Source organism: Pseudomyrmex gracilis, unplaced genomic scaffold, assembly GCF_002006095.1.
Source record: "Pseudomyrmex gracilis isolate BER0280 unplaced genomic scaffold, ASM200609v1 scaffold_12, whole genome shotgun sequence".
Taxonomy (NCBI): domain Eukaryota; kingdom Metazoa; phylum Arthropoda; class Insecta; order Hymenoptera; family Formicidae; genus Pseudomyrmex; species Pseudomyrmex gracilis.
In genome coordinates, this window is record NW_018020596.1 from 1,145,446 (window position 1) to 1,160,664 (window position 15,219).

General features: G+C 41.9%; 1 protein-coding gene across 3 annotated transcripts; it reads right to left on the bottom strand.

Annotated features, from left to right (window-relative positions):
- Nucleotides 1-2,257: 2,257 nt before the first annotated feature.
- Nucleotides 2,258-14,899, bottom strand: LOC109863728. Of its 3 annotated transcripts, XM_020444204.1 has the most exons (12): nt 14,811-14,899; nt 14,472-14,725; nt 13,554-13,745; nt 12,875-13,230; nt 11,334-11,777; nt 6,187-6,349; nt 5,854-5,985; nt 5,261-5,548; nt 4,499-4,708; nt 4,005-4,418; nt 3,488-3,742; nt 2,258-2,550 (listed from the first exon to the last, which is right to left on the bottom strand). In XM_020444204.1, exons 5-12 carry the CDS (start codon nt 11,388-11,390, stop codon nt 2,531-2,533), a joined length of 1,539 nt encoding a protein of 512 aa, XP_020299793.1. In that variant the 5' UTR covers nt 11,391-11,777; nt 12,875-13,230; nt 13,554-13,745; nt 14,472-14,725; nt 14,811-14,899; the 3' UTR covers nt 2,258-2,530. The 3 variants fall into 3 exon arrangements, with proteins under 3 accessions (XP_020299793.1, XP_020299791.1, XP_020299792.1); XM_020444202.1 differs by having other exon boundaries at nt 11,334-13,230; XM_020444203.1 differs by lacking the exon at nt 14,811-14,899 and having other exon boundaries at nt 11,334-13,230; nt 14,472-14,726.
- Between the last annotated feature and the right edge of the window lie 320 nt (nt 14,900-15,219).

A 15,219-nucleotide genomic window follows, 5' to 3' on the forward strand; every position in this document is an offset into this window, starting at 1 on the left:
ATTTAATCGAGTTTGTCTAATATTCTCCAGTGCGCGTAACACAACTTGCTTGTTGGTCGGAACGTGATGCTGCGAATGTATATACATATGTATACATCATTTTGAAATATAGTTCGCGGACAGACTGTTATCGACAAGCACAAACAAAGACAGAGATACGCAGTCGCGAAATTATCCGGGACCGCTATCAGCTGCGAAAACATCAACCAATGTATGTACGTAAGGACATGCTAGATTTTTCTTCGCAAGGATAAAGATGTGATACAAGTCACAAATCCGAGGTGAAAAAACACTTTATTATTTAAGTAATTTAACACATTGGTATCCATATAACTTATCCAGATATAAAACATATATCATATGTACGTTCTTATATGTGTGTATGTATCTTACATGTATATATGTATATATGTATATATTTTCATTATCCAATATGCCAATAGCTTATTGTTAGTCCGTAACTTTGTGCGTGTGGAAACAATTGAAACACAAAAAATAATATTTTAAATAATATTTAAAATATTATTCAATTGTATGACAATTGAAACACGTTTAGAAGCTACGCGACATCGCAAAAAGCGATAAACTAAAAGGTTTCTAGGTGGAACAAGTCCTTCTTTGTTAAACTGACGAGTCCGTTGAAAAAAAAAAAAAAAAACGGTTTAGATTCTAAAAAGACTCGTTAAGCGAGAGAGTTGACGTATGATAGAGTAAAATCGGACAAAGTCGTTGATCTGTCAATAGACCCAAGAGTGTCTTGCTCAATCCACACATCTGATTTTCTTCTTCTCTTCTTTATGTTAGTGTGTCGGGACTTAAAATCGGTCTGTTACGCTTACCTTCTCTCACAACTCAACCGTATCGGTGAGCCAGATAATAAGACTATAAATTTATTACAAACTTTATTTTATTACTTACTTTTATTATTTATGTACTTGTTTTTATGTTGCATTATTTTATAATGAATTTTCTTTTCAACGCGTATGTACGCTCACAAAACATTGTAAATAATGAGACGATTTACAACGCAAAAAAATAAGTAAAACAAAAAGATAACAGGTATATTTGCATAGAGCTAGTCATTGATTCATCAATTTACGCTTTGCTTTGCACTTATGACGTATTGCAAAATGCACGCGTTACGTAACCGCAGATGCGCTCGCTTTTTTAATAACGCCTTTTATAATATTTTGCTGCTACTCGCGTAAAAAAAAGAAAGAGGTACAGAATTTATAAATAAAGCGCATTCTGTAGTTGAGAAAAGATTATTTCTTGTTAAAACAATTTACGTAAACTTACTAGGTCGACATGCTTGAAAAATAATTCACGGAATTTTATTTTCCAGAATGCTGGTTTTGCGCGTGGGCGCGCGATGTAACAGCGCTATTTCGATACGACAACCTTGACTTTAGTCTCGACATATTTTTGTTTCAAACAAATTCTAATTTTGGTTTTCCTATTTCCGTGCGGAAGAATCAATCGACAAAGGAGAAATCAATCGGACGCCCGCGAAAACAATTTATAACCGTCGCGACACAACAAGTTGAACATCTCTCTCGCAAATACTCGATATGCGCACGATATATCTATCGGAGCAATAATTAAATGATCTTCTAATAAATAATGCAATAACGATTTTTCGATTTATTAAATTGAATACATTTTAATACATCGGAAGAATTATAAAAGCTATTGAAACGCCATTTGACACACACACGCACACACACATAGAAGTACGAGATTTTGCAAAAAACGCAATGTTTATTTAAAAATGTGTTTTACATTTTATTCATTTTTTAATTACACGTGTTTTCTTGACGTTTTATAAAATTTTATAAAATGTTCAGTTTTCTTTAAATGACTCTAAACACCTACGTTAATGAATACGTGCATCGTTAAGATTCTAGAAACACGTTCTTCCACGTTTCGCTGATAAATATGAAATTTTAATGTACAAGTGTTTTTTTTTACAGCTATAATATGACATAAGTACTACGTGCGACGTGCCAATATACGTACACGTCCTGCTAATAATAACTTATTACGTTTTTGTGATATAACTCACACATTTGCAATATAGAATCCGGAATTTTCACGCTATCCCCGTCTACAGTGTCATTATGCCACGATTATAAAGCCTCATTATGAGCGCAATTATTTTTCTCGAGAAAACGACTCGGCGGTTTACTGGTCCGATTTGACTTGACGAGGAAGTTCGCGCAGAAGACGCGATAAAAAGTTTCCTTTTTCTTTGTTCTTTTTTTTTTTTTTTTTTTTTTTTAACACTGGATCTGAACCCAGTCCGAGAAAAATCAGTCTTTTCGAAATCGCGAAGTGTCGAAAGCCACGGTGTCGGCCACGACACGGGCGGCTCAACAATCTTTGGTCACGCCTCACTTTTATCTTCGTCCACTTTGATCCTCGAGCACTGCCAAATCATCGACGAGCCAGTTGGTGGTGGTTCTATTTACACTTCGTTCCTTTGTCCCATTTCGATGCGATGCGACACGATGAAGTTATCAGATGAGATTTAGACATTCGCACTGCATCCTGCAATATTTAGTGATTTTTTTTTGTTTCAAGTTATGCACAAAAATGTTCCTCCGTTTTTTCGCTTCTTTGCTTTGCTTGGCCTTCCGTACTTTTATATAAAACGGTTGTGAGAAATAAGATAAGATATGAGAAACTCTTTTGTCAGAACGTACGCGCGTCCTGCCGTAACGCCGTTGCTAAGTACCATAATACGTCTGTTCTGGACAGCATGAAAGCGATGAAGAAAAGGTCACTCAAGTGAATGGTTATTATTATTATTATTGCTCATCACGTTCGTGCATTTAATGCCACGGATTTTTCTCAAAACTATAAAATTGTAAATATTCTCTCTCTTTTATATTGTTTTTTTTTTTTCGAAAATGCATTTTATATATATGTATAACATACAGATTCACCCACGTTTTGATAACAAAGTATAATAAATCGCGCTTTCTGAATCGCGCGGTTTAAATTATCGCGTCTCGAGATACCGGGTGCGCTTGTTTATGATTAATTCATTTCTCACTATATTCTTCCGGATACGTGTAGAGATTATTGCGGAAGATACCGACGTAATCGATGCATCCCGTTTCTAATTACGCCCGCGCATAACTGCCGCCTGCGTTAGGAAGCTACGAAGCGAAATGCGCACAGATTTAAACGGCCTCTAAATGTCGAGGCGCTGCCTCGACTCGGCGAAAACTGTCTCCTTTTTTTTTTAAAACGTTGTGATCCCAACACGCAAATCCGTGTAATAATCGGGAAGAAAAATCACGGCGAAAAATGTTACCTCTTATTTGTTCGAAGAGAAAAAATCATGCAAAACAAAGTCCTCGCAGACCGTGATTGTCAATAAAGTTTTACTTACGCGAGGATAAGTTTTGTGAAAGTGCACTTACAGTTTTTTGCGCGTTACGTCGTAAAAGTTTTTTCCTTACGATGAATGTATACTTACTGCAGACGCTACAGTGCTTCTCATCGGAACCGTCTCCGCATCCGTCCCGACCGCTGCAGGTTATCGCGTCGGAACGACACCTGCCGTTGTCGCACCTGAACGGACAAAATCTCGCGGAGACTCGGCCGCGATTGTGTGTCCTGCACGCGCCCCTGGGCTCGTCGCTGCCGTCTCTGCAAGACACCACCGCGTTGCAAAATTCGTACGCTGGTAGACACTGACCGTTGTTGCACCTGAACGCGCCCTCGGGACATTCTGAAGGCAAGCAATTCGGGGGGAGAACTTTACGCGATGATTTAAAATAATGCAAAAGTAGAAAGCGGAAAGTGAAAACTTTGTTGTCTCTCGGAAGAGAGACAAGCGTGATAATAATTAAACGTTCAATGACGTGACAAGAAAAACCAGTGACTCTATGTTAGAAAACTTTCACTGTAACGGTGATATTGTAGAAAAATTTAATATATTTTAGAATAAATATGAAAATACACGTGAAAGAGATCTGAGAAAAAACACCGACTTCGCCGATTGTTGCAGCCGATCTCGTCCTCGCCGTGAGGGCAGTCGAGGTTGCCGTCGCACAGCCCGGACCTCGATATGCAAATCTCGGTCTCTTTGCATCTGAATGCCTGTACCGGACAACGAGGACCGGTGCACTCCTCGTCGGAGCCGTCGGCGCAGTCGGCGCGGCCGTCGCACACGAAAAACCAGCTGATGCAGCTTCCGGACGATCGGCATTGGAACGTGCCCGGCGCGCAGCCTGTTCGTCGCGCGTTGCACGTGCCGTTCGCCGCGGACGCGACGCAGTCGCACACACCGTTGATGCACCGCGACAGCGGATCGGCCATACGGCACTCCAGGTCGGCGATGCAAGACAACCCCAAGCTGACAGCTGTCATTATCGTGCTCTCGTGACGATCAGTTTTTATCGGCGCTGAAAAGCAAATAAAATTTAGTTACAGCAACGGTATTCGATTCGGTAAAATATAAAAAAATCTTTATAAAATATCTTACCAATCGACGTAGTTGTAATAGAGGGTTCGGTGACTTCTGCGTCGATAATAATAGCGTCGTCATCGTCGGGGAGTTCGTGCGGTCCGGGACGGTCAGATCCCGGTCTGACGCTCATGGACGGCCTGGTCACCAGATTTACCGGTATCATTTGACTGGGCACTTCCGTTGATAAGAGCATCGTTGCGTTTTTCAGCCAGGATATCTGCACGCCTATTTAAACAGATAAAACGTTGAAAAAATATCACTCATAAGTCAAAACAAAAATCGCAACATTTATATTTTTATTATTTGAGCAGCGTTTTGAAAATATTTCAAGAGGATGATGGAAAATAATGAAGCTTTTAACGTAGTGCGAGTTTTGTGAAGTTGCGATATACCCACGCACGCGAATGATAAACAGTGTTACCTTCGCGCGTCTGCCTGCGCGTTCGCGGGGAAATGCCACTCGTGTGTTTCGCTAATAACCGCGTGTTAATTAAGAATACGAATTCTCTTATCTCGTTAATCCGCTCGAGCGCGTTGCACGCGGAATACGTAAACCGCTCGATCTCACAAATTCCCGTTGCGTTGTTCGTGTACGCGCGGAAAATCTGATTACCGGTTAAGAAACGCGCGAAACAAACGGACGCGATGACGCAGACCGCGAATACAGATTTTCCGGTCCCTCGATAGAAAAAAATTCTACGTGAGGAAAAAATTCTACGCGTGCTCTCGAGAATCTCTATTGTTAAAAATCACTCCGTTGGAATGATCTCGATGTACCTGTGTCTTGCTCTTCTGAATTTGTTTCTTTTTGTCCCTCGGTGACAATTTCCTTGTCGCGCTCGTTCTCATTGGCGTCCTCTATTATCGATTCCGTATGCAGCGGCAAGTATTCCGGAAGCACGGGTCTCACGAGGTTGTCGGGTCGGCACACATCGCCCTCCCGACGCATCGGCGCGGTGCATTGGCAGCGACCGAACAAATCCGGAATGAGAAAATCGCAATGCGACTCGGGATCCCAGAGACGACAATGAGCGTGTTCGTAGCACACCTCGCCGAGTTTTGCCGCTGAGAATTAAAATAATTTCAGACTTGCGACGTATTTTTTTTTTTGTTTTGTTTTTCACTCGTGTGCATTAGAGAATTTAATTTATTATAATTCAGATGGGGGAAGAACATGTTGTGCGATACGGAAGCGCGCGGAAAAACAGAATTTTGCTACGATAAAAAAAAAATATTTTGTTGGCAAAAAACAAAAACTTCAATAGGTAGCAAATTGTTCTCGCTGGCTTTGCGGTAACTAATCCACTTGCTATTCCGGCAAGAACTTTTTTCCCAGCGTGTGTCTAATCAACGGCAGTTGATACACTTACGTCCTAGACAAGTATGCCTCCGGAATTGCAGGTATCCGTCCTCGCATTTGCATACACCCTCGAGGCAGCTGCTGTGCGCCACTTTCAAAGAACATTGTTCCTTCACGAAACAATCATTGCCCAAGAGAGTCGCTACATGAATTTAATATGAGAACATCAATATTAGAACATTGGCGTATATAACTTCCTGAGAATATTGAATTTTCTATGAAAGCTATAGAATCTATAAAAATTTTGCAAAAAAAAGCGAACGTTTCAAGAGCATTTGTACGTATAGAAGGGTAAAAAAATCATGTTTGAAGAGGAGATAAGAGCGCGCTTAAGCTAACTCACATTCGAGACAATGAGTCTCATTGTAACCGGCGAAGAAGGGCTGACATCGGCAGTAACCCAAGTAACAATGGCTGTTGGCAATGTCGACCTCGCAGTCCCGGTCTCGATTACACTCGTCGCCGAGTTTCAAGTACGTTGAAGTAGCCGAGGGCGAGATCAGTTTCTGCAAAAAGGTCGAAGAAAATGAGTTGTCGTCTCTCTCTCTCTCTCTCTCTTTCCGAGTGACCTAGTTTTGATGAGACGCGCGCTTGAAATTTTCGCGCGAGTCTTCGTTGATACTTTTAACAATCGATATATCGCGTATTAATTGAAAGAATATCATATCGATTAACGCGTGATATTCATCACGTTGCGATTTTTATTTTTTGAACTCGTTACCCACACATCATGTAATACAATTGGGTGCATCGGACGTCAAGGTCGAAGCACCTCATGCGCGTCGCGGCGTTTTTTACGGCAGACGCCTTACTTGCGCGTTCTCGTAATCATCCAGAAGGAGCCCATACTTCCGCGGTTATTTTTCTACGCCAAACGCGCACGTTAGCCCCATGGAGAGGTGGGTGCACGCCGAGTACGTACGTCACGTACTTACGTCTGTGTTCTTCTCTCCCTCCCGTCCCGTCTATCTCCCTCGTTCTAATCGCGTCTCGGTTTCCCACGATCTGCAAACAATGCCCGTGCACTTTTGCGCACATCCACCATCACAAGGCGCACTCGCAGGCGAACAGCATGACAGTTGTTGGTATGTCAGAGAAATCAGAATGAACCGTTTTTCGTATTGTTACGATCGACTAAATAAAAGTTTTTTTTGTTACTATCCGGTCGTTGCAATTTTTCAAGAGATATTTAAAATAGCTTCGCAAACCACACATGCAGAGAACAAAGTTCGAGAAATTTCAACTTACCACATCACGACATCAAATCTTATTTGTAATTTTTAAAAAATTTTTGTTCTCGAATAATGCAATTAAAACCATATAAACATTTATAATTTAAACGAAAAAAAAACGCATAAATGTATACAACAGTTAATAATCTTGGAAGGGTATTGTTTGCATATCGCTTCCTTCTTTCAACGTGGAAACAATTGTCGCGGCCGCGGGAAACGCAAAACACCGGTTGCCAGTTTACTTTGGTATTCGCGCGGTGGAAATGGGAGACAGAGAATCGCACGCAGTAAATTCGCGGCCGCGCACTTTGAGCACCGCAAGATGACATGACATCCGTTGCGCACGTATGCACCGTTAGCGTACTGTACACTTCAGTTAGGCGGCGCGCAGTGATTGAAAAGACGTGGATTTAACTGATTAAGACACATTAAAAAAAACACACGTGCTCTTTAAGTGTAACGAGGCTCGATTTCAATTGTTTCGTACTAACGACCTGATTTCGAGAACACAACAAAAGACAGTGAGATTTGTTCGGTACAACTTTTTGCAACAATTTATTTGCAACAAATCTTGTACGTACGAGCTAAATATTTTTTGTTAAACACACAAATTCGCACGAATTTATCGCGCAACATATTACGAGATGTTCTCATCTTTAAAGAAAAAAAAAAAAAAAAAAAAAGAATCGCACACGCGACCGCGCGCTTGTCGCGCTTAAATTTCCCACTCGAGCGTGTAACTCTTCTCATTTTTAATCTACGGAATGTTACCGCGCGTTACCCGCCGCATTTTTCAAACATTATCGCGGAATATGCACACTTCCTTTTGCGGTAATTCCAATGTGCGCAACGGCTACACGGTCACGCATGTACGTGAGATGTTAAAAAGAAGAAGAAGAAAAAAAGGGAATTAATCCACCTTCTCGGGAGGGTTAATCGAGCGTTGCACGCAACGCTGCGTGCACGTGGAAACGCACGAGCGCGGCAATGCGCGTACAGCGGCACAAGATGGGATAGATTTTATATTCACAACACACACACACACACACACACACATATGCATGCACATTACAAGCGCATCTCGTCGGACGCTCTCTTAATTACACCTAACGAGCCGAGCCAATTTAAACGCGGGATGGAACATCAGCGATGATCGTTTCCGAAGAGAGAAACGTATACACGCCGCCGCGGTAATCGCATCGTCGCGATTCTTCGGATTAAATTCGCTGTTCGCACTTCACATTTTTTAAAGAATCCGAAACATATAAATTGCAAAACGCGAACTCTTTACGATCGCGTCCAGAAAATTAATGCGAATTCAAAATGGGAATATAATCGCAATTTTAACGCCACATTTCTCTTTAAATGCGAATTCTCTCTGTCGCACGTGCGACGCGCGACACACGATCGAGAGATAGGTACGTGTGTGTGTGTGTGTGTGTGTGTAACGTACGTTCTACACGTATATGATAAGATTTACGAGCACGCTCCATATCGTTGGTCACGCCGGTGGTTTCTATACGCTCGGAACGCGTGAAACACAGACAGATACTGCAGTATAACCGGCTCGTCACGTTTCGAAGATCGTGTGCGATATTATTACGTCATTCTTCGAATATAAAACGACGACGCATCAAGATCGATCGATAATTTCATAGATAACATTTAGTTAGTTTTTATTTATATACATCACACATGTCTCATGTGTGTTTCGTCTGTACAAGATTTCAATCTTTTGCCACGGCGACAATTTGAAGCGAGGACGTTCATTTACTTCTGGAACTTATTACATAGAACGCGCGTGTTCTTCGCGATCGTCAATCAAGCATCAAGGCATCGAACACCATTGATTTCAGATAATAATAACGCGCCGCGCGGAAGCCTTCAATTTTCCCGACGGGACCATCCCGCCGATCATTAGCGCGTTCTCTCCCTCGCCGCGCGGGAAGAGGCGCGTTTGGAAAACTCCCTAATCAATGCCGCGAAAATATAAATTTATCGCGGCAACTTGACACGTGATGATATAGTCTACGCGCATTGCGCGAAAACATCGATCGCGGTTGCAATTATCCCGGTGGGATATATACGTTGAGGCGTTTCCGAGGAAAGAAACGAAGAAGCGTTCTCTCCCGCTTTCAACGGGACGAACTTGTTTGCCGATATCTCCGTCCGTGAAAACTTTTTGTTCGCGAAACTGTTTCGCTCGTCATTCGCGCTCGCATTTCCCGATAGATACGTTCTGATAACGATTCCGAGCGAATATATCCCTTGACGATCTGTAATCGGAGCGAACTCACTCGATCTCGAAACCGCTCGGACTACACACGGGATGAAGCTATTCGCGATAATAGATGGTGCGACCGCGATATGTATAAAAAAGATGACGCAAAAGACGACGCTCCGTCCGCGGAGATAAAGAAAGAAAGAAAGAAAAAAAGAAAGAAAGAAAGAAACGAGCCAATGTTCATCTGCATCGTTGCAGATGGAATTGCAACTACCGCTGCATACTGATTAGAACAAAGCGGAGAGAAAAAGAGAAAGAGAGAGAGAGAGAAACACATCGAAGCTCTCGGGTCGATTGCTCGCGAACGTCTATTCCTGAGATCGTGACTGGTCTATTTCTCTGCCTGGTCTTGTTCACGAAAACAATAGGTATTCGTTCTTCGTTAATAAACCTGACGGTGGAACAACCACCTGGTGGAGGAACGCTAACGAAGCTCTTTGGACTTGCCAGTTCGCGGACAACTTAATTGACACAGTTTTTGCCCGATACGGTGTGTTGAAAATTGACGCGATGTAAAACAGACACGCGGCTGTGTGTTTAATTCGCTGTTTCGCGCGGCGAAATTGAATCAGCAACGAGCGATGCGTGTGATAAAAATATATCATCAAATGTGTAGCGTGTCGGAAACGCTTGGTTTATAAGAGCTTGCACAATTTTCGTCCCGACGTTGCCAAACGCCAAATAAGAACACACTTAAGTAAAAGTTAGCAGAAGATCGTGAAAACGATCGATCAACTTTAAACGACTTTGGTTTTGCAAGAAGATCACATGTGTCCATTTCGTTAATCTCTTATTCATAAAGATATGTCCTTGAGGTTTTTTTTTTTTTTTATTCAACGTGAAGGACACACTCTTGTAATAAGATAATTACATGGCTATTTGCGTGCCTTCAATTTAATTATGTCTCCCGTCTCGAAGATACATTAAAGTAACAACGTTATATACTTCGCTCGCGTGCACTTAGCGCATATGCACTCTCAAACTATTTACTTCTTCTTAAGAAGGGCTTGGGTGTAATAAATTGAAAAAGAATGGAGCGGGGCCTTCTCTGTCGACATTCCGGAATCCTCTTTAGCGTCGCGCTCATATAATATTCAACGAACGACATCTCGACGGTGTCGGCTGACGTGTCAGGGTCCAACGACCTATGACATCGAGTAAGAATTATTATGATTCTACGTGCGTAGCGAGCGTATATGAGCGCACGGAGTGCCAATGGGATTAACGTTTGTCTTGTCCGCAAGGATGATTGGACTGACGGGACCCTAAGCACACACGAAATTATTCAATATTGACACAGTCGGAATTTCTTGAGGAATTGAGCTCTCTGAAAAAATGTTTCTTTATATTCATCTCATCTCGGTAATAATAGAGAGAGCCGGTCTGTTTGGAAGAAAATTTTGACTTAACGAAGAGAGCGCATTCTCTCATCTTCCATCAGTATGAGAAAGAGATTCAACTTCGCGTTCGTTAGTGGAATGTGTAATATAATTTACAACGGTTCGGCATCCTGCAGGTTGATGCGTACAGGAATAATAATGGCGGGTCGTTCAAACTCCCTCGATTAATATGGGCAGAAAAAAGCTTCTTTACGCGTCGCGGTAAGAAGAAAGAAAGTTATATTACATTCAGAAAAAAAACGAGTAAAACAAAAATTAAAGAATCTTAAAAAAGTGATTTCTAAAAAATCTCCGTGTTTCAGTATAAAGTTTAACATACGGTTGAGTTTATTTAATCAATTTTTTTTTTTTTTATCAAAAGACGAGCAACGCACACACGCGATAAATTTGAAAAATTACATATGTGCTATTTTTATATATGTATATCTATACAGTGCACGGGTTATCAAATGAGTCTTGATGCTCGTTCTTTATATCAGTCAGTGAAAACGATCCGATGAGACTCGCGCTAAAATTCAAAAGACATTCGCTCGGACGTGTTATCACGACCAAGAAGAGTAATTCGTCAACTCACCGCGTAATTCATCATCGTGCAGAGGATGAGAATTATCCTGCGACTTCCGTGCATCATCAGATGGTTTAGATCTTCTGCTTCACTTGTGATCGTAAATTTGTGTGTTATATATGCCGTATCTGCCACCGTCAAGAACGAGAACGTGATTGTTAGGCGTTGCACACCGAGGGGTTGCGTGACGACGATATTGAAAGGACGTAAACAAGAAATAGCGCGGTGCCCTCCTCCACAGTGCGTCGCGTCTACGTTTGCGTGTGGATGACTGAGGCAAGACTGAACGGACTCCTGGTAGTCGGGCTTTCAGGACGGGAGCAGCAAGAGGAACGGAAAAGCGGCCACAACGGGGCCCATGCTCCCACTTCTTTCTTCATCATACTGTCTTCTGTTTTCTTTTATTCTTCTTCTTCTTTAACTTCGTTTCTTCGTCGCGCGATATGATAGATTCTGTGAAATGATTTTTAGATCATTTGCGTAATATTTTATCAAAGAGTAATTGAATACTATTCTTGTAATACATTTGTTTTTTGTTAATGCAGACGCAAACACACAATTACATTGTATTACAATAGAGATTTCCATATTAGCCCAATTTATTGTACTCAATCATTTCAGCTCGATATGCCAAAGCGATTTAGATGGGCGCAAAAACTCTCTAAACGGACCCCGTTTTACGAGCGTCATTCGAGTTTCTTTCTCGCGTGTGTGAGAAATCGCCAAAATCAGGCTAATACTCGGTCGATCGCCGCGCGACGGGTAATAACAGCTGCGGTTTATGGCATTCTACACGGCTGTAAACGCCGTTACAATTTCAAACAAATGTTATTCTCTCCAGCAGGTAGCCAGCCGGCGGTACCGAGTTAACTCCTGCGAGTTCGTGGTCAGATAACTTTGCGGGCCGGCGGCGGCGGCGGGACAAGCATCTCTATTTAATGCAGACCGTCATCGACACACAGACGCAAAGACGGGTATTATGGTACGACGGGCGCAATACTCGTGCGCACACGGCCACCCCGAGATCTCAATGAGCGCTAATGGAAAACGTATTTTTCTCCGCTCGCAGTTTTAATACGCTGTACCGTTCAGCTCATTACGGTTTGATTTCAGACCATTCCTCTCGTGTACATGTATACGCATGTGTGCTTATAGCGTAGCGCACTTGTGTGCCTCCACCGTGTTATTTCGTCCCGAAGTCAATTATCAGTCGATAATATGACGAATATAAGAGGAAAGACCGCGTAAACAGTTCTCAGACTATATATAGACGTATTTTTTTTTTTTCTGATTTCGCAATGTGTTCAACGAGCGTCCCGATTTCTTTCGGGCTTCTCTAAAATTATGTTTTTTCCTCGGCACATTTAAAGAGAAAATTAGGGTAAAATTACTTCTCCTTATATTCCGTGATCGTAAAATTATAATAATTACGACTTTTTTTTATGACAGTCCTATTTTTTTTTTTTATTATCACTCAACGTCTTCGGAGAAGATTAGTTCGCAAGTAAAATCAGATTTTTCGACGATTTTTAAACGTCATTTACTCTTACCGCAATTCAACCGCGTCTAAAATTCCGCCTTCGTTTATCGCACCGCAAAAGGAAGAAAGACATTCTCTACGCAGAGAGAGCAGATAGACGCGGAAAAGACGGCGTGAAGAACGATCCGGAGGAGTTTCTTCTCCGGTGGATACATGGCGCGTTTCTGCGTTTGTGCTTTTCTTCATCGTAACTTCGGTGTTCGCCGACGGTTCAGGTACCGGCCTAGAGCCGGCTATCCGTTTCTTGCATTCCAGGCATATCGTCGTGAACGACCTAACAGCCTTGGTTCGCTTCCCATATCTTTTGTATCCAAATCCTGGAGTAAACTCCGGGTTTACGAGTTTAGTTACAAGCGGCTCACAAAGCTATGCAAAAAATACAAATCTTACTTACGATCTTTACGGTGCAGTTTCAATAAAATACTTAGAGAAGTTTGTAAAACTTGTACATATATTAATATTTTTATTTTTTCCAAGTGAAGAAGTTAGTTTTTTTATTATTTTGTGTCAATCGCAAGAGAGAAAACCGCTTGAACAATTGGCTTCGATAACGTGACTGGTTCTCCAAGACTTTGTTTATCGAATCGGAGCTCCAAAACCCGTCGCGCAAAGTCAACAAGCGCCGTACAACGGCGAAATAAACGCGACACGCGCAGTGTTGCTTTTCTATATCAGCAGTATATACGTACCGCTTATTGTCGCTAATCCATAATGCGTTCCGTTTTCGAAGCGTGTGCGCTTATTTGGGTGCTGCTCGTCATTGTATCATCGTCTCTCTCTCTTTCTCTCTCTGCGCTTTCTCAAAAAATTCTCCGCGCGAGCGGCCACAAAACGCGACGCACCGTGTCATTTCGTAACGGGAAATCAGCCACGGGAAACACCTGTAATGAGGTAAAGACGGAGATCGGAAAGTGTCACTGGAGTGTCTGGTTCTCTCTTGTTCCCTGTGCGAAAAAATTCACGGCCGTAAAATACGACGGCGTGACAAATCGTAAATTTTCATCGAGTGTGGTGCGCGCAACGCGGGCAATAAGGCAATACGCGCGTATATATAAGGGATCCGTGAGGAAGATACACAGTTATAAACATTGTGCGCGCCAATGAAACATTCATGAAACTAACGCCCGGCTCGCATCGCATCTCTCGCGTTTTACAGCGACGCGCGCTGCAAGTGCTTTACGCGCGCATTCAGCGCTGCGCTATAAATTTTCCGTTATATTCCGAGGCGTAAGTATTGCACACACGACAAATTATGCGCACATCTGTATAAAGTTGCTTTAGACCTCCGAGACTTGGAATTCTCGCTTTTGACGCGAAATCCCAGCAGATTTTTATAGTCGAAGCGAATTCCAAGGAAGTCGATCGATACAATATATATATTGACTTTCATACGAATAAACTTAGTAATCTAACAATAAATCTCTCACGGTTTTTGAAATATTTCTAATTGATGAGATGACACACCCCCCTTGCGCTTATGCGCACCAGCAAAAGGTAATCAGGAAGCAAAGAGGGAAGTAGAACAAGAGGAGGACGTCGATGTATCTGGCCTCATTTATCTTTTCTCAGCAAAATATTCGGTTTATATATATATTATATGTACATACATATTATCTTGTTATCCGTGCGAGTATCAGCGGGATGCGGTTAATGACGATAATGTTATCCTTCCCTGTCTTGTTATATTCCACGTCGGGCTCTCCTAATTATAATTCCGCCGATTATGAGCGCTACGAGCGTCGCGCCTTAACGATATAAATTGGCCGTGTTTGAGATTCTCACACTCTTCACAGTTTTCGTTTTATTTATATTTTTAATACAATTGATTTTGTTCATTCTGTCCTCGCGCTTGACTCGTGAACTACAAAATTATCATGCGTACAATTGAGAATTAGCTCGAACTTGAATTAAACTTCATCAAAGAAATGAGAAGATATTTTTTTTACCATTAAAACTCTGTTCCGTGCGACCACCGTGTCGTAAAATTTAAGCCCCTTGCACAGTGGAGGGAATAGCGATAGCGATAAAAATAACACAGTTTTTAACACAGAATTCCAACTCGCGTCGGAAATTTTATCGCTATTGCTTATTCTGATTTTCTGATCTGCATTGATACATGTGTATTTTTGTATGTTAGATTCCGCTGTTCCTACCTTTATTTTTAAATATAAACTCTTTAAAACTTTTGTTATTTCTATCGCTATCGCTATTCCGCCCATTGTGCAAGAGGCTTTAGATCTGCGATATATCAAATTTATCGAACCGTTGCGGAATTGTGCGCGCGAAATATCGCTGTCGAGAAAAATCGATTTTCACCGCGCCCTCTACATTCTGTACGGTGAAACTCTATTCTTC